The sequence below is a fragment of the Dendropsophus ebraccatus genome, chromosome 6, assembly GCF_027789765.1.
Source record: "Dendropsophus ebraccatus isolate aDenEbr1 chromosome 6, aDenEbr1.pat, whole genome shotgun sequence".
NCBI lineage: Eukaryota > Metazoa > Chordata > Amphibia > Anura > Hylidae > Dendropsophus > Dendropsophus ebraccatus.
The window spans coordinates 151,149,385-151,177,307 of record NC_091459.1 but is presented as its reverse complement, the minus strand read 5'-3'; the positions used below and the strand labels follow the sequence as shown (position 1 = coordinate 151,177,307).

The 27,923-nt window shown below is 53.5% G+C and overlaps 1 protein-coding gene across 2 annotated transcripts; it reads right to left on the bottom strand.

Moving 5' to 3' along the window:
• Nucleotides 1-1,722: 1,722 nt before the first annotated feature.
• Nucleotides 1,723-25,728, bottom strand: LOC138794554 (uridine-cytidine kinase-like 1). Of its 2 annotated transcripts, none has more exons than XM_069973277.1 (15): nt 25,486-25,728; nt 19,293-19,492; nt 18,410-18,516; nt 16,366-16,536; nt 16,215-16,286; nt 15,302-15,491; nt 14,495-14,556; nt 8,150-8,169; nt 5,302-5,400; nt 5,132-5,225; nt 4,970-5,032; nt 4,083-4,205; nt 3,806-3,913; nt 3,510-3,666; nt 1,723-3,377 (listed from the first exon to the last, which is right to left on the bottom strand). In XM_069973277.1, exons 1-15 carry the CDS (start codon nt 25,578-25,580, stop codon nt 3,298-3,300), a joined length of 1,641 nt encoding a protein of 546 aa, XP_069829378.1. In that variant the 5' UTR covers nt 25,581-25,728; the 3' UTR covers nt 1,723-3,297. The 2 variants fall into 2 exon arrangements, with proteins under 2 accessions (XP_069829378.1, XP_069829379.1); XM_069973278.1 differs by lacking the exon at nt 8,150-8,169 and adding an exon at nt 9,600-9,616 and having other exon boundaries at nt 25,486-25,727.
• Nucleotides 25,729-27,923: the final 2,195 nt, after the last annotated feature.

Sequence of the window (27,923 nt, the reverse complement as noted above, 5' to 3'; positions counted from 1 at the left end):
TGACAAATCTTTCAGTGTAGGCGCGTGACGTTGGGTGGTCCCCGGGGATCGGTATACACACCGCCACCACCGGATTCACATTGTTTAGCAGAGAAAGATCACGGCCGTGGTTGTGTAAATGAGCGAGTGTTCTGTGAGTCTGGGGCAAGAAGCAGCGTAGACCGGTGGGAAAGGTGTCACATGATTGGCGAGGGATCAGGGAGGGCACCTTTAGCTTTTTATGGGATGGCTGGAGTTTCTCTTTAAAGGGACTGTACCATCAGGCCTGGGCTGAAGCACTGGAGGCGGGCCGACCCACCCCCATCGGGAGGGGCGGGGGTTTCCTCCCACTGGGGGTGGGTCAGCCCGCCTCCAGTGCTTCAGCCCAGGCCTGATGGTACAGTCCCTTTAAGGTCCCTCAGCCACTTGTCTTCAGCGGAGAGTCCAAAGATCAGCAGATCAGGTGTTTGCACCTCACAACATTGAAGCAGCATTTCTGAGGTACTCATCACCTCCTGAATGGTGCAATATGGTGGCCAAACAAGACTCAGGCGGCAAAAACCTACAAGCCATTAGTCATAGAGGCAACTGAGTAACGAAACAAACTTACAGGCCTCCTACTGTAATAACACAACCCATCACACCTGGGGTTAATGTGTCCTCAGTTATACTGGCCACACGTCTTATAGATATTATGGGACTTGCACCATCACAGGAATGGTTACTTTCTGCTGAACACACACGTATCATCAGACTTGGTGTCATCTCTTATCCAACATTGGGTAATCTATCCATCCAATGGGGTCAGAGTGGGATATCTATCCACCAGCTGACCCTCCACATACACCTTCTCTAGCCCCAGACTCATTGGAAGGACCCACTGGCTGACCCCTCCACATTCACCTTTCCTCGCCCCAGACCCATTGGCATGACCTACCAGCTGGCCACTCTACATACACCTTCCCTAGCTCCAGACCGGTTGGTTGGCTCATTATCCTGCCCTCCACGTACACCTTCCCTCACCCCAGACCCATTGGTTATCTCTTTATCCTGCCCTCCACGTACACCTTCCATAGCCCCAGACCCATTGGTTATCTCTTTATCCTGCCCTCCACGTACACCTTCCCTAGCCCCAGACCCATTGGTTATCTCTTTATCCTGCCCTCCACGTACACCTTCCCTAGCCCCAGACCCATTGGTTATCTCTTTATCCTGCCCTCCACGTACACCTTCCCTAGCCCCAGACCCATTGGTTATCTCTTTATCCTGCCCTCCACGTACACCTTCCCTAGCCCCAGACCCATTGGTTATCTCTTTATCCTGCCCTCCACGTACACCTTCCCTAGCCCCAGACCCATTGGTTATCTCTTTATCCTGCCCTCCACATACACCTTCCATAGCCCCAGACCCATTGGTTATCTCTTTATCCTGCCCTCCACGTACACCTTCCCTAGCCCCAGACCCGTTGGTTGGCTCATTATCCTGCCCTCCAGAGCCTACACCTATTTCCATCTATGACGATCATTCAATGCATTAAAGCTCAGAGCCCCCAATGATTTCCCCATCACTGGATCTGGTTTTCCACCACCACTGAATATGCAATATCTAGGTTTGGGTCAGCCCTCTCTTGTGGGTTCCTTAACTTCAGCGCCCAACAACCAGGACTTTCCATGTGTTCAATAGTAATAACATTGCCCCAAATAGACCATTTAACAATAAATGTGAAAGAAAAAATCTTCCAACAATATTAAAATGTACATTTTATTTTCCTACATAAAATTGCTGGGCTGAAAGCGGGTGTAGAGCCGAGCATCGGTGACTCTGCCACACAGCAAGGCACAAATCCTAACATCAACGAGCTGCATATCGACAAGGTCGGGTCCCTGATAGTGGGGGGGGGGCACCCAATATATTGCATGGAGGGAACTGCTGCCTCTAAGAGGACCATGGCCTGGGACGTGAATGAGGACGTATATGTATAGAGTATGTGAGTACACGTCTGTCACAAGCACAATATGGTAAAGGACAGTGTCCACAACCTGTGACTCACTGGTAGCTCTTAATGAACAATGGCCGCTGGCTGTAAGGACATGAGAGGCTGGTTAGTTTTGCAGGAGAGTCACAGGTTGGGGAATACTGGTACAGGACTATGGATGATGGTTGTCAAAGCGAGGGACACATCGACATGAAAGGTGATCTCTGAATACTGGTCCATGTACAAGATGGTGGCTCTCCAGTCCAGTCAACCTCATGTATAAGATGGAGGCTCTCCAGTCCGATCAGCCTCATGTACAAGATGATGGCTCTCCAGTCCGATCAGCCTCATGTACAAGATGGTGGCTCTCCAGTCCGATCAGCCTCATGTACAAGATGGTGGATCTCCAGTCCGATCAGCCTCATGTACAAGATGATGGCTCTCCAGTCCGATCAGCCTCATGTACAAGATGGTGGCTCTCCAGTCCGATCAGCCTCATGTACAAGATGGTGCATCGCCAGTCTGATCATCCTCATGTACAAGATGGTGCATCGCCAGTCTGATCATCCTCATGTACAAGATGGTGCATCGCCAGTCTGATCAGCCTCATGTAAAAGATGGTGGCTCTCCAGTCTGATCAGCCTCATGTACAAGATGGTGGCTCTCCAGTCTGATCATCCTCATGTACAAGATGGTGGCTCTCCAGTCTGATCAGCCTCATGTACAAGATGGTGGCTCTCCAGTCTGATCAGCCTCATGTACAAGATGGTGGCTCTCCAGTCTGATCAGCCTCATGTACAAGATGCTGGATCTCCAGTCTGATCAGCATCATGTACAAGATGGTGGATCACCTCACCAGTTCGGTAAGCCTCATGTACAAGATGGTGGATCTCCAGACTGGTCATCCTCTTGTACAATATTCCAGTTTGATACTCTGGTGATATGAAAAGGGGCAATTACTATTTCATGAGTGACATTGGGAGCTGATGATTTTGCCCCAATATCATCTTTTTCTATTTAGTCGACATCTCAGAGGTCGTTCTGTGTGACCAACATGTAACAGTAGGGGGCAGTGATGTAGAGTTGGGCAATAGGCAGACACAGATCTCTACAGACTGGCCGTGCCCTTACAGATGATGTAGCAGTGCTATACCATGGTGATGTAATGTTCATGAGCTCTGGAAGGATTGGAGTAATGGATGGCTGCTTGTTATACGCTGCATCGTGTTTTCCATGGCCGGCTTAGCTCCAGCTTCAAGAATGTCCAGGAGAGGGGTCAAGTGACTAATAAATAAGAGGAGAATTAACCCGCCAATCCGGCGGGTCCAGGCACGTCGCCATGCTCAGTAGTCCATGTTACAGTCATCGCTCTCATACCAGTCAGAAGGTGCATCAGTGCCAAAGAAACGGTCCCCAAAATTACCTGCAGAGGAATTAAAAGGGTTACGCGGCTACATCCAGAACCTACATGGCACAGGATCTGCCCCCATCCCTGGGTGATATGGAAAGGAAGGATAGCTCGCCATGGGGTAACATACAAGGGACTCATTCTCACCAATGCCTGGGATGATATGAAATTCCTGGTTGACACGTTTATCCACAGCCGTGGTGATGATGCGGACGCGTGGGAATGCGTATGCCACGGAGTGTACACCCATTTCTGCCATCAACAATGAAATCAAGAAAATCTTGTCCTCCTGGACATCGTGATCCTGGAAGATCGGACAGAAGACGTGTGACATGACAATGTCAGTCAAAGAGTATACAAGCAGGATGAATGCCGAAGAACAGTAATAGCCACCAGACCTATACATAGAAAGGATAACCACAGATCCATCGAGGGTCACCTACCAGGAGCACACGTATAGCCATCATGGCAGCCGCCCCGGTGGACACAGTGCTGTCCATCAGAATGACATAATCCTCGCTGATCTCCTTGGGCAGCCGCAGGTAATGAAGCTGCAGAGATGGAGACAATGTTAGGATGAGCGAGGACAGGATACATCCCCAGGTGAGATCGATATACACACACACACACAGCTCTTGGGTCACTGTAGATAGCACATATGTACTCAGAGCCCCTGTCTGTGTCCTGTGGACTTACATACATGTAACACATTGCCCTCACCTCTGGCTCTCCTGTATTGTGGTTGGTTTGGATCAGGATCTTGCCCAGTCGGATGTCCTTACACACAGCCGTGAGGGCCTGTTCCATCGTCTCCCCGGCTCGAAGAATAGAGACCCCTGTGATCTGAAATCAAATCCCAAACCGCTCATAATCCAGTACTAATAGCCCAAAATACATGGAAACATTGCAGCAATTCTGAAAAAAGGTGAATCATCAGCTAGAGGAAGTGTGTATGTAACACGATACGTGCGTTGCTGAGACCTGTTTGCCATGCTCCCTCTCCCTGTGTTTTTATGATTTTTCATTGACAATAAAGAAGAAATCGACACAATGATGGGTGAGTGTCTGGTCTATTTCTCACTCTATTTATTCTGAAAAAAGTGCCTGTCGTAAAGGAACCATTAGATATCTTGTGTCCAGTGTCCTTCCTAAGCTCCCTCGATCGAGTCAAGATGCCCACTAAAGCCGGCCATAAACATCAGACGGGTCAGCCGAAACCTACAATCATACGTACTTCGTCATTCACTTAATGTGTATGGGGCCTCCCAAAGCCTGAAGTCGGGGGAGTTAGGGTTAGCCATGTTGAATTACAGCTGTCTGATCCTTTTGTTCTGGAGGAGGAAGGGACTAAGGGGTCTGGAGGAGGAAGGGACACAGGGGTCTGGAGGAGGAAGGGACACAGGGGTCTGGAGGAGGAAGGGACACAGGGGTCTGGAGGAGGAAGGGACACAGGGGTCTGGCAGTGGCTTATGAACACAAATGATCAGCTGATCAAAAGCTATAATTGTCACCCGACTGAGCATATAGCCGGCAGCTCCTGTTACTATAACAATGGATTCCATGTTGGGCCGGTTACCAATAAAGCTGAGGAGCACCCCAATACTTACTCGCTGACGATGGAACCTTTTGCCCTGATACGATGTTCCCTGTGGGGTCTCCACTGTGACGGGCTGTGAGAGGAGAGACACAAAGGATAAGGAGACTGTAGGGTAAGGAGACCTTCATGTGATGAAAGAAGAGACTGCAAAATCACTGGCAGAAAGACCTACATTAAGTGGGAGGAAGGAGAGCGCGTGCTCGATCAGGAGGCGCATCAGACGCTTTGAGTAGAAGATGAACTCATCTCGATTGGTGTCCTTGTTTCTAGGAGAGGCAGTGGGTTATTATTGCTGGTGGTGACCATGGTGGGGTAGAGTGTAGGCTGGGGTCCACGTCTCACCTGATAATTGTGTGCATTCCCCGCACTTGAGGAGTACTTTGAAGAACACTCAGAGTATCGGGAAGAGGTTGTCCTTGATGAGCAGAGGCCAGTGCCGCTCTGGTGACAGAAGGAGGGGGAGTCAATCCAATCAGAAAGAAAGACACCTCAAAACTCATCATCACAGCAAACCAAAGACGTGCACTGCAAAATAATGACTAACCTGCCCCTTTATTACCCCACTCTACTAGTCTAGCCCTGGTGTGACGCCATGTTTCCTTACCCCCACTGTGTGCACTACACATGCGGTCAGGTGTGCTCTGAAGGTGACAAGGGTTGGGGGCAATGATAAAGCCAAAGAGATGAAAGACAAGAGGTTGGGCTTACAGAAGAGTCTCACATTTTCCCCTGTCACCCAAACACCAACTCACCCTACTCTGAAAGATCAGTCACCTCCATCGCCTTGTCACCACAGCAGGAACTGTGCCAGGAAACTATCAACTTCAACCATGTAACACTCTCAAACAGTATAACTGCACTGTGTAACACAAGACTGTTCCTGCTCCCCTTGCGCATCCCATAAATCATGGATCTCCAAACTGCGGCCCTCCAGCTGTTGCAAAACCACAATTCCAATCATGCCCGGACAGCTAAAGCATTGGATTTGGCTGTCCAGGCATGATGGGAAATGTAGTTTTGCAACAGCTGGAGGGCCGCAGTTTGGAGACCCATTCCATAAATAATGGACAGTTCTGCAAGACGTGGCTGGCCCAACATCTCTGAAAAAAGTCGAAACATAACAGTCCAACCAAACACCAGCATCACTACAAGACACTGACCAGTCCAACCAAACACCACCATCACTACAAGACACTGACCAGTCCAACCAAACACCAGCATCATTACAAGACACTGACCAGTCCAACCAAACACCAGCATCACTACAAGACACTGACCAGTCCAACCAAACACTACCATCACTACAAGACACTGACCAGTCCAACCAAACACTACCATCACTACAAGACACTGACCAGTCCAACCAAACACCACCATCACTACAAGACACTGACCAGTCCAACCAAACACCAGCATCACTACAAGACACTGACCAGTCCAACCAAACACCAGCATCACTACAAGACACTGACCAGTCCAACCAAACACCACCATCATTACAAGACACTGACCAGTCCAAACAAACACCACCATCATTACAAGACACTGACCAGTCCAACCAAACACCAGCATCACTACAAGACACTGACCAGTCCAACCAAACACCAGCATCACTAGAAGACAATGACCAGTCCAACCAAACACCAGCATCACTACAAGACAATGACCAGTCCAACCAAACACCACCATCATTACAAGACACTGACCAGTCCAACCAAACACCAGCATCACTACAAGACACTGACCAGTCCAACCAAACACTACCATCACTACAAGACACTGACCAGTCCAACCAAACACTACCATCACTACAAGACACTGACCAGTCCAACCAAACACCACCATCACTACAAGACACTGACCAGTCCAACCAAACACCAGCATCACTACAAGACACTGACCAGTCCAACCAAACACCAGCATCACTACAAGACACTGACCAGTCCAACCAAACACCACCATCATTACAAGACACTGACCAGTCCAACCAAACACCACCATCATTACAAGACACTGACCAGTCCAACCAAACACCAGCATCACTACAAGACACTGACCAGTCCAACCAAACACCAGCATCACTAGAAGACAATGACCAGTCCAACCAAACACCAGCATCATTACAAGACAATGACCAGTCCAACCAAACACCAGCATCACTACAAGACACTGACCAGTCCAACCAAACACCACCATCATTACAAGACACTGACCAGTCCAACCAAACACCAGCATCACTACAAGACACTGACCAGTCCAACCAAACACCAGCATCACTACAAGACACTGACCAGTCCAACCAAACACCAGCATCACTACAAGACACTGACCAGTCCAACCAAACACCAGCATCACTACAAGACAATGACCAGTCCAACCAAACACCAGCATCACTACAAGACACTGACCAGTCCAACCAAACACCAGCATCACTACAAGACAATAAACAGTACAACAACCCTCAAAACAGTCCAACCAAACATCAGCATCATTACAAGACAAGGACCAGCACAACTAAACAAACACCATCAGTAACTACAGGATTATTACCAGCAGAAAAACCTCTCAACAGTGCAACTAAATAGCAGACATCACAAGACTATGACCTACCCAACATAATTCAACCTAACACCTTCCATCACTGCAATGGGCAGCTCAAGAACTCCAACAAAACATCATCAATCACTACACAAGACTATCCAAGACCAGTCCAATAACCCCCAAAATGGTACAACCAAAACAATAACCAGTCCAAAAACTCTCAACACGGTCCAACAGTCAATATAGGAGAACGACCAGCCCAACAACTATTAGCAAAGTCTAAACTAACATCACCAGTCACTATCGAACACTGACTAGTCCCACACCATCTAATCTAACAGACACCGCTCCATCCAAACATTCTGTCTCCAGAGGTCACCGGCCCATAACTTCCTGACGCTCAGCCCAGCTCTGTCACCAGAGGCCACCATCTTGTCTCCTGTCTATACATGGCTCTAGTACGGTGCTTGAGACATAACACCAGCTGCTACTTCTGGAGGAAGAGTAATGTAACATATAATGAGTGGCACATCACACAACACACACTCTGACCAGTCCCACCATCACAGGTGTGGTCCAGCCATGTGCGCCGGGCATGCATTATAACATGACCATGGAAAAGTACACATGCAGAACACAAGAGGCTCACATGTCCCAGCGCTGCATCCTCTGCAGAGTACGGCACGAAAAGACATGAGTACACAATAAAAGAAAAAGAAAAGGAGGCAATGACTAGAGGAGTCTGGGATCTCTACACCAATGGGAGACAATGATGGAGGATCAAGGATCAACCAGCGACAGAAATGGAGAATCTTTAAACTAAACACGAAGAGTGACAAACAAATGTACTGAGCACCGAGGAGGAGGAGTGAGAACCCCGAGGAGTAGTAGTGTAGGCACCGAGGAGGAGGAGTGAGAACCCCGAGGAGGAGGGGTGTGAGCACCGAGGAGGAGGAGTGAGAACCCCGAGGAGGAGGAGAAGGGGTGTGAGCACCGAGGAGGAGGAGTGAGAACCCCGAGGAGGAGGAGGAGGGGTGTGAGCACCGAGGAGGAGGAGTGAGAACCCCGAGGAGGAGGAGGAGGAGGAGGGGTGTGAGCACCGAGGAGGAGGAGTGAGAACCCCCAGGAGTAGTAGTGTAAGCACCGAGGAGGAGGAGTGAGAACCCCCAGGAGTAGTAGTGTGAGCACCGAGGAGGAGGAGGGGTGTGAGCACCGAGGAGGAGAAGGAGGAGGAGGGGTGTGAGCACGGAGGAGGAGGAGGAGGGGTGTGAGCACCGAGGAGGAGGAGTGAGAACCCCCAGGAGTAGTAGTGTGAGCACCAAGGAGGAGGAAGGGTGTGAGCACCGAGGAGGAGGAGGGGTGTAAGCACCGAGGAGGAGGAGGGGTGTGAGCACTGAGGAGGAGAAGGAGGAGGAGGGGTGTGAGCACAGAGGAGGAGGAGGAGGAGGGGTGTGAGCACAGAGGAGGAGGAGGAGGAGGGGTGTGAGCACAGAGGAGGAGGAGGAGGAGGGGTGTGAGCACAGAGGAGAAGGAGGAGGAGGGGTGTGAGCACAGAGGAGGAGGAGGAGGAGGAGGGGTGTGAGCACAGAGGAGGAGGAGGGGTGTGAGCACAGAGGAGGAGGAGGAGGGGTGTGAGCACAGAGGAGGAGGAGGAGGGGTGTGAGCACAGAGGAGGAGGAGGAGGAGGGGTGTGAGCACCGAGGAGGAGGAGGGGTGTGAGCACAGAGGAGGAGGAGGGGTGTGAGCACAGAGGAGGAGGAGAAGGGGTGTGAGCACAGAGGAGGAGGAGAAGGGGTGTGAGCACAGAGGAGGAGGAGGAGGAGGGGTGTGAGCACAGAGAAGGAGGAGGAGGGGTGTGAGCACAGAGGAGGGGTGTGAGCACAGAGGAGGAGGAGGGGTGTGAGCACAGAGGAGGAGGAGGGGTGTGAGCATGGAGGAGTAGTGTAGTAGTAAGATGGTGGCATTAGCAGTAGGATGCATGACCCGGGCAGTTGTGATATCAGTCACTCAGATGCCCTCACATTATTTCCTAGCTAATAACACCCCCATAATACCCAGTAGCCCCGCCCCCACCCCCAAAAGATTTCCCACAATCCTACCTCACTGTGATCTCCCGCTGACACAGCAAAATACAGGCCAACCAGGGGTTAACGCCACAGCACGCAGGGGGCACACGGGTACGGTTAGAGAGAGAGAAGGAAAACAACGTAAAACACCGGGCATAACCGAGCGGAGAAGACAGGCAAAATAGAGAGGTGACAACCGTGAGAGAGAGAGACAGAAGGAGAGAGGTGACAACCGTGAGAGAGACAGAAGGACAGAGGTGACAACCGTGAGAGAGACAGAAAGGTGACAACTGTGAGAGACACGGAGAGGTGGCAACCGTGAGAGAGAGACAGAGGGAGTGAGGTGACAACCGTGAGAAATACAGAGGGAGAGGTGACAACCGTGTGAGAGAGAGAGAGAGGGAGAGAGATAGACAGAGAGAGAGAGGTGACAACCGTGAGAGATAGACAGAGGGAGAGAGGTGACAACCGTGAGAGATAGACAGAGGGAGAGAGGTGACAACCGTGAGAGATAGACAGAGGGAGAGAGGTGACAACCGTGAGAGATAGACAGAGGGAGAGAGGTGACAACCGTGAGAGATAGACAGAGGGAGAGAGGTGACAACCGTGGGAGATAGAGGGAGAGAGGTGACAACTGTGAGAGAGAGACAACAAATATGAGAGTCAGAAAGAGATGACAACCATTAGATAAAGAGGTACAGGTAACAATAGAGAGACAGCAAGGAGACCATCATTAAGGTGACAATCGTGCTTGTCAGAGAGAAAGGTGACAACTGTGAGTAACAGAGAGAGGTGACAACAACGAGAGACAGACAGAGAGGTGACAACCGTGAAAGAAAGAGGTGAAAACAGTGAGAGACAGAGAGAGAGAACCAGAAGAAGACAGTGATGATGAAAAAGAGAGTGCAGGAGTCATATGAGTAAGATATGTTGGTGACGGGGCATGCAGCAGTAGAGTGACATCCATGCTGTTCAGCAGTCTCATCCATGTCAGGGTTACATCACCTCTATAGATGTTAGTAAACAGTTAGTGGTGACCACAGAGGGGGACCGCTCCAGCTGTAGAGCGCTGCCCAGAGGAGGACCGCTCCAGCTGTAGAGCGCTGCCCAGAGGAGGACCGCTCCAGCTGTAGAGCGCTGCCCAGAGGAGGACCGCTCCAGCTGTAGAGCGCTGCCCAGAGGAGGACCGCTCCAGCTGTAGAGCCCTGCCCAGAGGAGGACCGCTCCAGCTGTAGAGCGCTGCCCAGAGGAGGACCGCTCCAGCTGTAGAGCGCTGCCCAGAGGAGGACCGCTCCAGCTGTAGAGCGCTGCCCAGAGGAGGACCGCTCCAGCTGTAGAGCGCTGCCCAGAGGAGGACCGCTCCAGCTGTAGAGCGCTGCCCAGAGGAGGACCGCTCCAGCTGTAGAGCGCTGCCCAGAGGAGGACCGCTCCAGCTGTAGAGCCCTGCCCAGAGGAGGACCGCTTCAGCTGTAGAGCGCTGCCCAGAGGAGGACCGCTCCAGCTGTAGAGCGCTGCCCAGAGGAGGACCGCTCCAGCTGTAGAGCGCTGCCCAGAGGAGGACCGCTCCAGCTGTAGAGCGCTGCCCAGAGGAGGACCGCTCCAGCTGTAGAGCCCTGCCCAGAGGAGGACCACTCCAGCTGTAGAGCCCTGCCCAGAGGAGGACCGCTCCAGCTGTAGAGCCCTGCCCAGAGGAGGACCGCTCCAGCTGTAGAGCGCTGCCCAGAGGAGGACCGCTCCAGCTGTAGAGCCCTGCCCAGAGGAGGACCGCTCCAGCTGTAGAGCGCTGCCCAGAGGAGGACCGCTCCAGCTGTAGAGCGCTGCCCAGAGGAGGACCGCTCCAGCTGTAGAGCCCTGCCCAGAGGAGGACCGCTCCAGCTGTAGAGCGCTGCCCAGAGGAGGACCGCTCCAGCTGTAGAGCGCTGCCCAGAGGAGGACCGCTCCAGCTGTAGAGCGCTGCCCAGAGGAGGACCGCTCCAGCTGTAGAGCGCTGCCCAGAGGAGGACCGCTCCAGCTGTAGAGCCCTGCCCAGAGGAGGACCGCTTCAGCTGTAGAGCGCTGCCCAGAGGAGGACCGCTCCAGCTGTAGAGCGCTGCCCAGAGGAGGACCGCTCCAGCTGTAGAGCGCTGCCCAGAGGAGGACCGCTCCAGCTGTAGAGCGCTGCCCAGAGGAGGACCGCTCCAGCTGTAGAGCGCTGCCCAGAGGAGGACCGCTCCAGCTGTAGAGCCCTGCCCAGAGGAGGACCACTCCAGCTGTAGAGCCCTGCACAGAGGAGGACCGCTCCAGCTGTAGAGCCCTGCCCAGAGGAGGACCGCTCCAGCTGTAGAGCGCTGCCCAGAGGAGGACCGCTCCAGCTGTAGAGCCCTGCCCAGAGGAGGACCGCTCCAGCTGTAGAGCCCTGCCCAGAGGAGGACCGCTCCAGCTGTAGAGCGCTGCCCAGAGGAGGACCGCTCCAGCTGTAGAGCGCTGCCCAGAGGAGGACCGCTCCAGCTGTAGAGCGCTGCCCAGAGGAGGACCGCTCCAGCTGTAGAGCCCTGCCCAGAGGAGGACCACTCCAGCTGTAGAGCGCTGCCCAGAGGAGGACCGCTCCAGCTGCAGAGCGCTGCCCAGAGGAGGACCGCTCCAGCTGTAGAGCGCTGCCCAGAGGAGGACCGCTCCAGCTGTAGAGCCCTGCCCAGAGGAGGACCGCTCCAGCTGTAGAGCCCTGCCCAGAGGAGGACCGCTCCAGCTGTAGAGCCCTGCCCAGAGGAGGACCGCTCCAGCTGTAGAGCCCTGCCCAGAGGAGGACCGCTCCAGCTGTAGAGCGCTGCCCAGAGGGGGACCGCTCCAGCTGTAGAGTGCTGCCCAGAGGAGGACCGCTCCAGCTGTAGAGCCCTGCCCAGAGGAGGACCGCTCCAGCTGTAGAGCCCTGCCCAGAGGAGGACCGCTCCAGCTGTAGAGCCCTGCCCAGAGGAGGACCGCTCCAGCTGTAGAGTGCTGCCCAGAGGAGGACCGCTCCAGCTGTAGAGCCCTGCCCAGAGGAGGACCGCTCCAGCTGTAGAGTGCTGCCCAGAGGAGGACCGCTCCAGCTGTAGAGCCCTGCCCAGAGGAGGACCGCTCCAGCTGTAGAGCCCTGCCCAGAGGAGGACCGCTCCAGCTGTAGAGCCCTGCCCAGAGGAGGACCGCTCCAGCTGTAGAGCGCTGCCCAGAGGAGGACCGCTCCAGCTGTAGAGCGCTGCCCAGAGGAGGACCGCTCCAGCTGTAGAGCGCTGCCCAGAGGAGGACCGCTCCAGCTGTAGAGCGCTGCCTGATGATGATCATTCTATAGATGCAGCACAGACCCAGGAGGCTACACAGCACATATAGCTATATACCATGGACCCCCGGGCACATATAGCTATATACCATGGACCCCCGGGCACATATAGCTATATGCCATGGACCCCCGAGCACATATAGCTATATACCATGGACCCCCAGGCACATATAGCTATATACCATGGACCCCCAGGCACATATAGCTATATACCATGGACCCCCGGGCACATATAGCTATATGCCATGGACCCCCGGGCACATATAGCTATATACCATGGACCCCCGGGCACATATAGCTATATGCCATGGACCCCCGGGCACATATAGCTATATGCCATGGACCCCCGGGCACATATAGCTATATGCCATGGACCCCCGGGCACATATAGCTATATACCATGGACCCCCGGGCACATATAGCTATATGCCATGGACCCCCGGGCACATATAGCTATATGCCATGGACCCCCGGGCACATATACAGTAGCTACAGTGGGAACGGAAGTTGAGACCCCTTTACATTTTTTACTCTTTACTGGACACCCTGCACCTGTGGGTCCATGGTATATAGCTATATGTGCCCGGGGGTCCATGGTATATAGCTATATGTGCCCGGGGGTCCATGGTATATGGCTATATGTGCCCTGGGGGTCCATGGTATATAGCTATATATGCCCTGGGGGGGGGGTCCATGGTATATAGCTATATGTGCCCGGGGGTCCATGGTATATAGCTATATGTGCCCGGGGGTCCATGGTATATGGCTATATGTGCCCTGGGGGTCCATGGTATATAGCTTTATGTGCCCTGGGGGTCCATGGTATATAGCTATATGTGCCCGGGGGTCCATGGTATATAGCTATATGTGCCCGGGGGTCCATGGTATATAGCTATATGTGCCCGGGGGTCCATGGTATATAGCTATATGTGCCCAGGGGTCCATGGTATATAGCTATATGTGCCCGGGGGTCCATGGTATATAGCTATATGTGCCCGGAGGGGTCCATGGTATATAGCTATATATGCCCTGGGGGGGGGGGGGGTCCATGGTATATAGCTATATGTGCCTGGGGGTCCATGGTATATAGCTATATGTGCCCGGGGGTCCATGGTATATAGCTATATGTGCCCGGAGGGGTCCATGGTATATAGCTATATGTGCCCGGGGGTCCATGGTATATAGCTATATGTGCCCGGGGGTCCATGGTATATAGCTATATGTGCCCGGGGGTCCATGGTATATAGCTATATGTGCCCGGGGGTCCATGGTATATAGCTATATGTGCCTGGGGGTCCATAGTATATAGCTATATGTGCCTGGGGGTCCATGGTATATAGCTATATGTGCCCGGAGGGGTCCATGGTATATAGCTATATGTGCCTGGGGGTCCATGGTATATAGCTATATGTGCCCGGGGGTCCATGGTATATAGCTATATGTGCCCGGAGGGGTCCATGGTATATAGCTATATGTGCCCGGGGGTCCATGGTATATAGCTATATGTGCCCGGGGGTCCATGGTATATAGCTATATGTGCCCGGGGGTCCATGGTATATAGCTATATGTGTAGGGGTCTGGGTCCGCCCCCCCAGTATAGACCCCCGTCAGGGACATAGTATAGGGGGGCACTCACCTTCTCCAGCTGACTGTGCACATGCTGAACTATCAGATCCAGGGCCACAGAGTTCTCACCACCTACAAGACAAACCCACCATTACACCACCACCCGGGGGGATCGGAGGGCGCTTCAGGGGTATGTTATAGATATGGGGGGGTGTATGTTATAGATATGGGGGGTGTATGTCATAGATGGGGGGTGTATGTTATAGATATGGGGGGTGTATGTTATAGATATGGGGGGGTATGTTATAGATATGGGGGGTGTATGTTATAGATATGGGGGTGTATGTTATAGATATGGGGGGTGTATGTTATAGATATGGGGGGTGTATGTTATAGATGGAGGGGGGGCTGTTATAGATATGGGGGGGTGTATGTTATAGGTATGGGGGGTGTATGTTATAGATGGAGGGGGGGCTGTTATAGATATGGGGGGGTGTATGTTATAGGTATGGGGGGTGTATGTTATAGATATGGGGGGTGTATGTTATAAATGGGGGGGTGTATGTTATAAATGGGGGGTGTATGTTATAGATATGGGGGGTGTATGTTATAGATATGGGGGGTGTATGTTATAGATATGGGGGGGTGTATGTTATAAATGGGGGGTGTATGTTATAGATATGGGGGGTGTATGTTATAGATATGGGGGGGTATGTTATAGATATGGGGGTGTATGTTATAGATATGGGGGGTGTATGTTATAGATATGGGGGGTGTATGTTATAAATGGGGGGGTGTATGTTATAGATGGGGGGGCGTATGTTATAGATGGAGGGGGGCTGTTATAGATTGGGTGGGGCAGTCAGGTGTATACTACCTCTGGGCACCACAATGTCCGCCAGCTGCACCGTGGGCTCTATATACTGCTCGAACGCCGGCTTCACAAACTTATTGTACTGCTTGATCACCCCAACAATATCCCGACCGCGCTCAGTGATGTCACGCTTCAACCTCCGCACCAGCCGGATGTCAGAGTCCGTGTCTACAAACACCTTCATGTCCAAAAGCTGAGAGGATGGAGGAAAGGGAAACGACATCATGTGATGGAGCGAGCGGAGAAGGAGAGCGGGCGAGAGAGAAGAGGAGGAGTGAGCTGGCGAGAGAGGAGGAGAAGAGCGAGCGGGCGGGCGAGAGAGGAGGAGAAGAAGAAGAAGAGCAGGCGAGAGAGGTGGAGAAGAGCGAGCAGGCGAGAGAGGAAAAGAAGAGCGAGTAGGCGAAAGAGGAGAAGAAGAGCGAGCAGGCGAAAGAGGAGAAGAGCGAGCAGGCGAAAGAGGAGAAGAAGAGCGAGCAGGCGAAAGAGGAGAAGAAGAGCGAGCAGGCGAAAGAGGAGAAGAAGAGCGAGCAGGCAAAAGAGGAGAAGAAGAGCGAGCGGGCGAGAGAGAAGAAGGAGAGCGAGTGGGCGAGAGAGAAGAAGGAGAGCGAGTGGGCGGGCAAGGGAGAAAGAGAGAGTGAGAGAGAGAAGAAGGAGAGTAGGCAAGATAGAAGAAGAGCGAGTGGGCAAGCAAGCGAGGAGAGCGAGTGAGAGAAGAAGAGCGAGCGGGAGAGAGAGAAGTAGAGCGAGAGAGAAAGAGAAGGAGAGAACAAGCGAGAGAGAGCAAAAGAGAGAAGGAGAGAGAAAGGGGAGAGAGAGAGAAAAGGAGAGAGAGAGAGAGAGAGAGAGAGAGAGAGAGAGAGAGAGAGAGAAGGAGAGCCAGAGAGGAGAAGTGAGAGAGATGTCTCGGAGTCTCCACCTTCAGCAGTTCCTTGTTGGCGAAGGCGAGAATACCTTCGAAAATGACGACATTGGCTCCATAGACGGTTTTCTGCAGGGTGAGAGTTGAGGTCAGGTGGGGGGGTCTTATGTTGGGGCAGCGGTGTGACGCTACTGCAGGGGTCACTCACCCAGTCCTTGCGGCGGCTGTGTGTGGTGAAGTCGTACACCGGCACTTTCACGCTCTTCCCCTTTTTCAGTTTGCGCAAAACGCTGACCAGCAAATCAAAGTCAAACGCGTCGGGATGATCAAAGTTATACTCGTTCCTGGCCGCCAACTCCTGCTGCTCCTTGGTAAGGATCTGAGAAGACACACAGCATAGCCACTGACAGGAGCAGCCGCACCGCCGCCCCCACTGACAGGAGCAGCCGCACCGCCGCCCCCACTGACAGGAGCAGCCGCACCGCCGCCCCCACTGACAGGAGCAGCCGCACCGCCGCCCCCACTGACAGGAGCAGCCGCACCGCCGCCCCCACTGACAGGAGCAGCCGCACCGCCGCCCCCACTGACAGGAGCAGCCGCACCGCCGCCCCCACTGACAGGAGCAGCCGCACCGCCGATGCCACTGACAGGAGCAGCCGCACCGCCGCCCCCACTGACAGGAGCAGCCGCACCGCCGATGCCACTGACAGGAGAAGCCGCACCGCCGCCCCCACTGACAGGAGCAGCCGCACCGCCGATGCCACTGACAGGAGCAGCCGCACCGCCGCCCCCACTGACAGGAGCAGCCGCACCGCCGCCCCCACTGACAGGAGCAGCCGCACCGCCGCCCCCACTGACAGGAGCAGCCGCACCGCCGCCCCCACTGACAGGAGCAGCCGCACCGCCGCCCCCACTGACAGGAGCAGCCGCACCGCCGCCCCCACTGACAGGAGCAGCCGCACCGCCGCCCCCACTGACAGGAGCAGCCGCACCGCCGCCCCCACTGACAGGAGCAGCCGCACCGCCGCCCCCACTGACAGGAGCAGCCGCACCGCCGCCCCCACTGACAGGAGCAGCCGCACCGCCGCCCCCACTGACAGGAGCAGCCGCACCGCCGCCCCCACTGACAGGAGCAGCCGCACCGCCGCCCCCACTGACAGGAGCAGCCGCACCGCCGACCCCACTGACAGGAGCAGCCGCACCGCCGACCCCACTGACAGGAGCAGCCGCACCGCCGATGCCACTGACAGGAGAAGCCGCACCGCCGCCCCCACTGACAGGAGCAGCCGCACCGCCGCCCCCACTGACAGGAGCAGCCGCACCGCCGATGCCACTGACAGGAGCAGCCGCACCGCCGATGCCACTGACAGGAGCAGCCGCACCGCCGCCCCCACTGACAGGAGCAGCCGCACCGCCGCCCCCACTGACAGGAGCAGCCGCACCGCCGCCCCCACTGACAGGAGCAGCCGCACCGCCGCCCCCACTGACAGGAGCAGCCGCACCGCCGCCCCCACTGACAGGAGCAGCCGCACCGCCGCCCCCACTGACAGGAGCAGCCGCACCGCCGATGCCACTGACAGGAGCAGCCGCACCGCCGATGCCACTGACAGGAGCAGCCGCACCGCCGATGCCACTGACAGGAGCAGCCGCACCGCCGATGCCACTGACAGGAGCAGCCGCACCGCCGCCCCCACTGACAGGAGCAGCCGCACCGCCGATGCCACTGACAGCAGCAGCCGCACCGCCGATGCCACTGACAGGAGCAGCCGCACCGCCGATGCCACTGACAGGAGCAGCCGCACCGCCGATGCCACTGACAGGAGCAGCCGCACCGCCGATGCCACTGACAGGAGCAGCCGCACCGCCGATGCCACTGACAGGAGCAGCCGCACCGCCGATGCCACTAACAGGAGCAGCCGCACCGCCGATGCCACTGACAGGAGCAGCCGCACCGCCGATGCCACTGACAGGAGCAGCCGCACCGCCCCCACTGACAGGAGCAGCCGCACCGCCCCCACTGACAGGAGCAGCCGCACCGCCCCCACTGACAGGAGCAGCATTCTACGACTATGCCCTGACCCTGCTGCGTGTGCTGGGATGAGGCAATGACGTCTCCCGATGGCCGCGCTACACTGTAATACATTTCATCAATATGGAGAATAGGCGCACCATATCAGGGAACCCCCAGGGGGTGGGGCATTATGCATGTGCCGGGGCAAGGGGGTTATACATGTGCCAGGGCACGTACCCACCTTGTAGAAGCAGTCCATGGACAGCAGCACAACCCACGGTACGTCCAGGGCTTCTATAATCTTATTGGCCACAGTGGTCTTTCCAGATGCGCTGCCCCCGCACAGACCTAGGAGAGAGGGGTCATAATGAGGAGGGCGGGGTTATGATGAAGAGGGCGGGGTTATAATGAGGAGGAGGGGCAAGGATAAAATGAGGGTGGGGTTATGAGGAGGGCGGGGTTATAATGAGGAGGGGCAGGGATATTATGAGGAGGGCGGGGTTATAATAAGAAGGGTAGGGGTATAATGAGGAGGACGGAGTTATGAGGGGGGCGGGGCAGGGATATAATGAGGAGGAGGGCGGGGTTATAATGAGGAGAAGGCGGGGGTATAGGTATAATGAGGAGACGGGTGGGGTTATAATGAGGAGAAGGAGGAAGGTAGGGGTATAATGAGGAGGGCGGGGTTATAATGAGTAGGGTAGGGGTATAATGAGGAGGGCAGGGTTATGAGGGGGGGCGGGGTTATAATAAGGAGGAGGGGCAGGGATATAATGAGGAGGGCGTGGTTATAATGAGGAGGAGGGTGGAGTATAATGAGGAGAAGGGTGGGGTTATAATGAGGAGAAGGAGGAAGGTAGGAGTATAATGAGGAGGGCGGGGTTATAATGAGGAGGAGGGTGGGGTTATAATGAGGAGAAGGAGGAAAGTAGGAGTATAATGAGGAGGGCGGGGTTATAATGAGGAGAAGGAGGAAAGTAGGGGTATAATAAGGAGGGCGGGGTTATAATGAGGAGGAGGGTGGGGTTATAATGAGCAGAAGGAGGAGGGTAGGGGCATATTGAGGAGGGCGGGGTTATAATGAGGAGGTCGGGGTTACAATGATGCACTGTGACTCTTCTCACCTATGACAAAGGCCTCCTTGAACGGGGTCCCCGACTCATTGTACCAGGGAGGTCGTCCCGCTGTGTAGATCGTCCTCTTACTGGTACGCAACAATGGAGGCTCTGTCTTACTCTGGCTGGTGGTGCGTTTTCGGGGTGACAAAGATGGGGTGAGAGGCAGCCGGGTGAGCAACGTGTCCAGAGAGTCCTCTCCACTGTCACTGACCATAGGAAGAGGAGAAAGTAAGTGCCCCCTACTGCCATATCTCTACAGTACACCATGTATGACTGCTCTCCATGCCCCTCCCCCCCTCACACATCCTATCACCAACTGCACCCCAGCTCCACCCCCAACAGGGAGGGCCTAATCCGATCCACCCTCTACAGGAGAATAATGGAGGGGCCTAATCTGATCCACCTCCTACAGGAGAATAAGGGAGGGGCCTAATCCAATGCTCCCCCTACAGGAGAATAAGAGAGGGGCCTAATCTGATCCACCTCCTACAGGAGAATAAGGGAGGGGCCTAATCCGATCCTCCCCTACAGGAGAATAAGGGAGGGGCCTAAAGCTCTCCACCTGATACAGGAGCATAAGGGAGGCACCTAAAGCTCTCCACCCCCTACAGGAGAATAAGGGTGGGGCCTAATCCAATCCACCCCTACAGGACAATAAATGAGGGGCCTAAAGCTCTCCTCCCCCTACAGGAGAATAAGAGAGGGGCCTAATCCGATCCACCTCCTACAGGAGAATAAGGGAGGGGCCTAATCCGATCCTCCCCTACAGGAGAATAAGGGAGGGGCCTAATCCAATCCACCCCTACAGGAGAATAAGGGAGGCACCTAAAGCTCTCCACCCCCCTACAGGAGAATAAGGGAGGGGCCTAATCCGATCCTCCCCCTACAGGAGAATAAGGGAGGGGCCTAATCCGATCCTCCCCCTATAAGAGAATAAGGGAGGGGCCTAATCCTATCCTCCTCCTACAGGAAAATAAGGGAGGGACCTAACTCAATCCACACTCTATAGGAGAATAAGGGAGGGGCCTAATCGGATCCACCCAGTATAGGAGAAAAAGAAGGAAGCCTAATCCAATCCAACCCTACAGGAGAATAAGGGAGGGGCCTAATATGATCCTCCCCCTACAGGAGAATAAGGGAAGGGCCTAATCCGATACTCCCCTTACAGGAGAAAAAAGGAGGGGCCTAATCCAATCCACCCTGACAGGAGAATAAGGGCGGGGCCTAATCCAATCCACCACTACAGGAGAGAATAAATGAGGGGCCTAAATCTCTCCGCCCCCTACAGGAGAATAAGGGAGGGTCCAAAGCCTCTCCACCCCCTACAGGAGAATAAGGGAGGGGCCTAATCCAATCCACCCCCTACAGGAGAATAAGGGGGGGCCTAAAGCTCTCTGACCCCTACAGGAGAATAAGGGAGGGTCCAAAGCCTCTCCACCCCCTACAGGAGAAAAATGAAGGGGCATTATCCAATCAATCCCGTACAAGAGAATAAGGGAGGGTCCAAAGCCTCTCCACCCCCTACAGGAGAATAAAGGAGGGGCCTAATGCAATCCACCCCCTACAGGAGAATAAGGGAGGGACCTAATCCAATCCACCCCCTACAGGAGAATAAGGGAGGGGCCTAATCCAATCCACCCCTACAGGAGAATAAGGGAGGGGCCTAAAGCTCTCCGCCCCCTACAGGAGAATAAGGGAGGGTCCAAAGCCTCTCCACCCCCTACAGGAGAATAACGAAGGGGCATAATGCTCTGCACCCCCTACAGGAGAATAAGGGAGGGGCCTAATCCGATCCACCCCCTACAGGAGAATAAGGGCGGGGCCTAATCCAATCCATCCCTACAGAAGAATAAGGGAGGGGCCTAATCCAATCCACACTCTATAGGAGACTAAGGAAGGGGCCTAATCCGATCCACCCCCTACAGGAGAATAAGGGCGGGGCCTAACCCAATCCATCCCTACAGGAAAATAAGGGAGGGGCCTAATCCAATCCACACTCAATAGGAGAATAAGGAAGGGGCCTAATCCGATTCACTCAGTATAGGAGAAAAAGGGAGGAGCCTAATCCGATCCACCCCCTACAGGATAATAAGGGCGGGGCCTAACCCAATCCATCCCTACAGGAAAATAAGGGAGGAGCCTAATCCAATCCACACTCTATAGGAGAATAAGGAAGGGGCCTAATCTGATTCACTCAGTATAGGAGAAAAAGGGAGGAGCCTAATACAATCCACCATAGCCCCATTTGGGACAACTCACGACCCCCACGTGTGTGTGCCAGCAAAGATGGTTCTGGTTCACCAGAACCATCTCGTGAGTTGTCCCAAATGGGGCTATGATTTATTTTGTTTCTCCTCTGATGTGATGACTGTGGGGGATTGTCCTCAGGTCTTTGCGGCTTATATCGGCATTTCATCTGTTAGAATATGACAACCTAAACAATGATTGGTAGCCGTGATGGAAAATATCGTGATAATCAGAGGGGATAGAACGGTATATGGAAATAAGTGCTTTATCGGAGGTCATAATCAAGGGTGTCACCCATATTCTGTATCCGATATATAAGTATTACTCTGACCCCATGTTTCTATCAGCTACCTCACCGTGACAACTATCATTAGGACACCATATTGGTCTGATGAGTCTCCTGAGGATCCCAGTCTGTAACACTGGGTGAAACGCGTCGGGACAATATATAAAGATTCCTAGTATCTGAGACCTATGTTTGTGGGAGGTAGATACCTAGGAGGTTACATTTAGATAGATCTGCCTTTTTGGAGTATTGGATTTTTGTTCTTTTTCTCTCTAATTTTAAATAAAGCTCTCCACCCCCTACAGGAGAATAAGGGAGGGGCCTAACCCAATCCACCCCTACAGGAGAATAAGGGAGGGGCCTAATCCAATCCACCCCCTACAGGAGAATAAGGGAGGGGCCTAATCCAATCCACCCCTACAGGAGAATAAGGCAGGGGCCTAATCCAATCCACCCCTACAGGAGAATAAGGGAGGGGCCTAACCCAATCCACCCCTACAGGAAAATAAGGGAGGGGCCTAATCCAATCCACCCCTACAGGAGAATAAGGGAGGGGCCTAATCCAATCCACCCCTACAGGAGAATAAGGGAGGGGCCTAATCCAATCCACCCAGTATAGAAGAAAAAGGGAGGAGCCTAATCCAATCCACCCCTACAGGAGAATAAGGGAGGGGCCTAATCCAATCCACCCAGTATAGAAGAAAAAGGGAGGAGCCTAATCCAATCCACCCCTACAGGAGAATAAGGGAGGGGCCTAATCCAATCCACCCCTACAGGAGAATAAGGCAGGGGCCTAATCCAATCCACCCCTACAGGAGAATAAGGCAGGGGCCTAATCCAATCCACCCCTACAGGAGAATAAGGGAGGAGCCTAACCCAATCCACCCCTACAGGAAAATAAGGGAGGGGCCTAATCCAATCCACCCCTACAGGAGAATAAGGGAGGGGCCTAATCCAATCCACCCCTACAGGAGAATAAGGGAGGGGCCTAATCCAATCCACCCAGTATAGAAGAAAAAGGGAGGAGCCTAATCCAATCCACCCCTACAGGAGAATAAGGGAGGGGCCTAATCCAATCCACCCACTATAGAAGAAAAAGGGAGGAGCCTAATCCAATCCACCCCTACAGGAGAATAAGGGAGGGGCCTAATCCAATCCACCCCTACAGGAGAATAAGGCAGGGGCCTAATCCAATCCACCCAGCATAGGAGAAAAAGGGAGGAGCCTAATCCAATCCACCCCTACAGGAGAATAAGAGAGGGGCCTAATCCAATCCACCTTGTATAGGAGAAAAAGGGAGGAGCCTAATACAATCCACCCCTACAGGAGAATAAGGGAGGGGCCTAATCCAATCCACCCCTACAGGAGAATAAGGGAGGGGCCTAATCCGATCCACCCCCTACAGAAGAATAAAGGAGGGGCCTAATCCAATCCACACAGTATAGGAGAAAAAGGGAAGAGCCTAACCCAATCCACCCCTACAGGAGAATAAGGAAGGGGCCTAATCCATTCCACCACCTACAGGAGAATAAGGGAGGAGCCTAATCCAATCCACCCCAACAGAAAAATAAAGGAGGGGCCTAATCCAATCCACCCAGTATAGGAGAAAAAGGGAGGAGCCTAATCCAATCCACCCCTACAGGAGAATAAGGGCGGGGCTTAATCCAATCCATCCCTACAGGAGAAAAAGGGAGGAGCCTAATCCAATCCACCCCTACAGGAGAATAAGGGAAGGGCCTAAAGCTCTCCACCAGCTACAAGAGAATAAGGGAGGGGCCTAAAGCTCTCCACCTGATACAGGAGAATAAAGGAGGGGCCTAAGCCTCTCCACCCCCTACAGGAGAATAAGGGAGGAGCCTAAAGCTCTCCACCCCCTACAGGAGAATAAGGGAGAGGCCTAAAGCTCTCCACCTGATACAGGAGAATAAAGGAGGGGCCTAATCCATTCCACCCAGTATAGGAGAAAAAGGGAGGAGCATAATCCAATCCACCCCCCTACAGGAGAATAAGGGAGGAGCCTAATCCAATCCACCCCCCTACAGGAGAATAAGAGAGGAGCCTAATCCGATCCACCCCTACAGGAGAATAAGGGAGGGACCTAATCCGATCCACCCCTACAGGAGAATAAGGGAGGGGCCTAATCCAATCCACCCCTACAGGAGAAAAAGGGAGGGGCCTAATCCAATCCACCCAGTATAGGAGAATAATGGAGGGGCCTAAAGCTCTCCACCCCTACAGAAGAATAAGGGAGGGGCCTAATCCATTACACCCCCTACAAAGAGAATAAGGGAGGGGTCTAATCCATTCCACCCCTACAGGAGAATAAGGGAGGGACCTAATCCGATCCACCCACTACAAGAGAATAAGGGAGGATCCTAATCCGATCCACCCCTACAGGAGAATAAGGGAGGGGCCTAATCCAATCTACCCCTACAGGAGAATAAGGAAGGATCCTAATCCGATCCACCCACTACAGGAGAATAAGGGAGGGGCCTAATCCATTCCACCACTACAGGAGAATAAGGGAGGGGCCTAATCCAATCCACCCAGTATAGGAGAATAAGGGAGGGGCCGAAAGCTCTCCACCCCCTACAGAAGAATAAGGGAGGGGCCTAATCCATTCCACCCCCAACAAGAGAATAAAGGAGGGGCCTAATCCAATCCTCCCCTACAGGGGAATAAAGGAGGGGCCTAATCCATTCCACCCCTCTACAGGAGAATAAGGGAGGGGCCTAATCCATTCCACCCCTCTACAGGAGAATAAGGGAGGGGTCTAATCCATTCCACCCCCCTACAGGAGAATAAGGGAGGGGCCTAATCCGACCACCCCCTACAGGAGAATAAGGGAGGAGCCTAATCCATTCCACCCCCCTACAGGAGAATAAGGAAGGGGCCTAATCCATTCCACCCTCTACAAGAGAATAATGGAGGGGCCTAATCCGATCCACCCCCTACAGGAGAATAATGGAGGGGCCTAATCCGATCCACCCCCTACAGGAGAATAATGGAGGGGCCTAATCCATTCCACCTCCCTACAGGAGAATAATGGAGGGGCCTAATCCGATCCAACCCCTACAGGAGAATAAGGGAGGGGCCTAATCCATTCCACCTCCCTACAGGAGAATAATGGAGGGGCCTAATCCGATCCAACCCCTACAGGAGAATAATGGAGGGGCCTAATCCGATCCAACCCCTACAGGAGAATAATGGAGGGGCCTAATCCGATCCAACCCCTACAGGAGAATAAGGGAGGGGCCTAATCCATTCCACCTCCTACAGGAGAATAAGGGAGGGGCCTAATCCATTCCACCCCCTACAGGAGAATAAGGGAGGGGCCTAATCCAATCCACTCCTACAGGAGAATAAGGGAGGGGCCTAATCCAATCCACCCAGTATAGGGGAAAAAGGGAGGAGTCTAATCCAATCCACCCCTACAGGAGAATAAGGGAGGGGCCTAATCCATTCCACCCCCTACAGGAGAATAAGGGAGGGGCCTAATCCATTCCACCACCTACAAGAGAATAAGGGTGGGGCCTAATCCATTCCTCCCCCTACAAGAGAATAAGGGCGGGGCCTAATCCGACTACATCACCCAGGGTCCTGAGAGCTCATACACCCCCCACCCCTGGGGCCGCACAATACACCCTCCATGTTTGTGTTTAGCACCTGTGGGTCCTGGTCCTCCCGGGCTCCCCCTCCATCTCCCCGGAGCTCCTCTTCTCTGCCGCCTTCTTCTCCATGCCGGAACAAGTGTGCAGCATCACGAACTACAAGTTCCGGCATCTCATGCGTCACCAAACTACATCTCCCGGCGTGCCCCGCCTCCATACACGGCCTACATCTCCCGGCATGCCCCGCCTCCATACACGGCCTACATCTCCCGGCATGCCCCGCCTCCGTACACCGCCTACATCTCCCGGCATGCCCCGCCTCCGTACACCGCCTACATCTCCCGGCATGCCCCGCCTCCATACACGGCCTACATCTCCCGGCATGCCCCGCCTCCATACACGGCCTACATCTCCCGGCATGCCCCGCCTCCATACACGGCCTACATCTCCCGGCATGCCCCGCCTCCATACACGGCCTACATCTCCCTGGGTGCCCCGCCTCCATACACTGCCTACATCTCCCGGCGTGCCCCGCTTCCATACACCGCCTACATCTCCCGGCGTGCCCAGCGCGAAAAGAGAATGGGCGGTGTATTTGGTGGGCGGAGGGTCGGAGGAGAACCAATCAGATAGCGGTTCTTGCCCTTTGGCGCGCGCTGCAGATATAAGTGCTCAGGTTTGACGGTCTCCATGGTGACTGTGTCTCATCCCGGGGCGCTGTGCAGCCTCATATTCCTTCCCGTCCCCGATCTCTATTGGCTCTGCAGCTGTATTGTAGTGTATACTCCCCTCATGTGGCCGTATACTCCTGTATTGTAGTGTATACTCCTGTATTGTAGTGTATTCTCCCCTCATGTGGCCGTATACTCCTGTATTGTAGTGTATACTCCCCTCATGTGGCCGTATACTCCTGTATTGTAGTGTATACTCCCCTCATGTGGCCGTATACTCCTGTATTGTAGTGTATACTCCTCTCATGTGGCCGTATACTCCTGTATTGTAGTGTATACTCCCCTCATGTGGCCGTATACTCCTGTATTGTAGTGTATACTCCCCTCATGTGGCTGTATACTCCTGTATTGTAGTGTATACTCCCCTCATGTGGCTGTATACTCCTGTATTGTAGTGTATACTCCTGTATTGTAGTGTATACTCCCCTCATGTGGCTGTATACTCCTGTATTGTAGTGTATACTCCCCTCATGTGGCCGTATACTCCTGTATTGTAGTGTATACTCCCCTCGTGGCCGTATACTCCTGTATTGTAGTGTATACTCCTGTATTGTAGTGTATACTCCTGTATTGTAGTGTATACTCCTGTATTGCAGTGTATACTCCCCTCATGTGGCCGTATACTCCTGTATTGTAGTGTATTCTCCCCTCATGTGGCCGTATACTCCTGTATTGTAGTGTATACTCCCCTCATGTGGCCGTATACTCCCCTCATGTGGCCATATACTCCTGTATTGTAGTGTATACTCCCCTCATGTGGCCGTATACTCCTGTATTGTAGTGTATTCTCCCCTCATGTGGCCGTATACTCCTGTATTGCAGTGTATTCTCCCCTCATGTGGCTGTATACTCCTGTATTGTAGTGTATACTCCTGTATTGCAGTGTATTCTCCCCTCATGTGGCTGTATACTCCTGTATTGTAGTGTATACTCCTGTATTGTAGTGTATTCTCCCCTCATGTGGCCGTATACTCCTGTATTGTAGTGTATACTCCCCTCATGTGGCCGTATACTCCTGTATTGTAGTGTATTCTCCCCTCATGTGGCCGTATACTCCTGTATTGTAGTGTATACTCCCCTCATGTGGCCGTATACTCCTGTATTGTAGTGTATACTCCCCTCATGTGGCCGTATACTCCTGTATTGTAGTGTATACTCCCCTCATGTGGCCGTATACTCCTGTATTGTAGTGTATACTCCCCTCATGTGGCTGTATACTCCTGTATTGTAGTGTATTCTCCCCTCATGTGGCTGTATACTCCTGTATTGTAGTGTATACTCCTGTATTGCAGTGTATACTCCCCTCATGTGGCTGTATACTCCTGTATTGTAGTGTATACTCCCCTCATGTGGCTGTATACTCCTGTATTGTAGTGTATACTCCCCTCATGTGGCCGTATACTCCTGTATTGTAGTGTATACTCCCCTCATGTGGCTGTATACTCCTGTATTGTAGTGTATACTCCCCTCATGTGGCTGTATACTCCTGTATTGTAGTGTATACTCCCCTCATGTGGCCGTATACTCCTGTATTGTAGTGTATACTCCCCTCATGTGGCCGTATACTCCTGTATTGTAGTGTATACTCCACTCATGTGGCCGTATACTCCTGTATTGTAGTGTATACTCCTGTATTGTAGTGTATACTCCCCTCATGTGGCTGTATACTCCTGTATTGTAGTGTATACTCCCCTCATGTGGCCGTATACTCCTGTATTGTAGTGTATACTCCCCTCGTGGCCGTATACTCCTGTATTGTAGT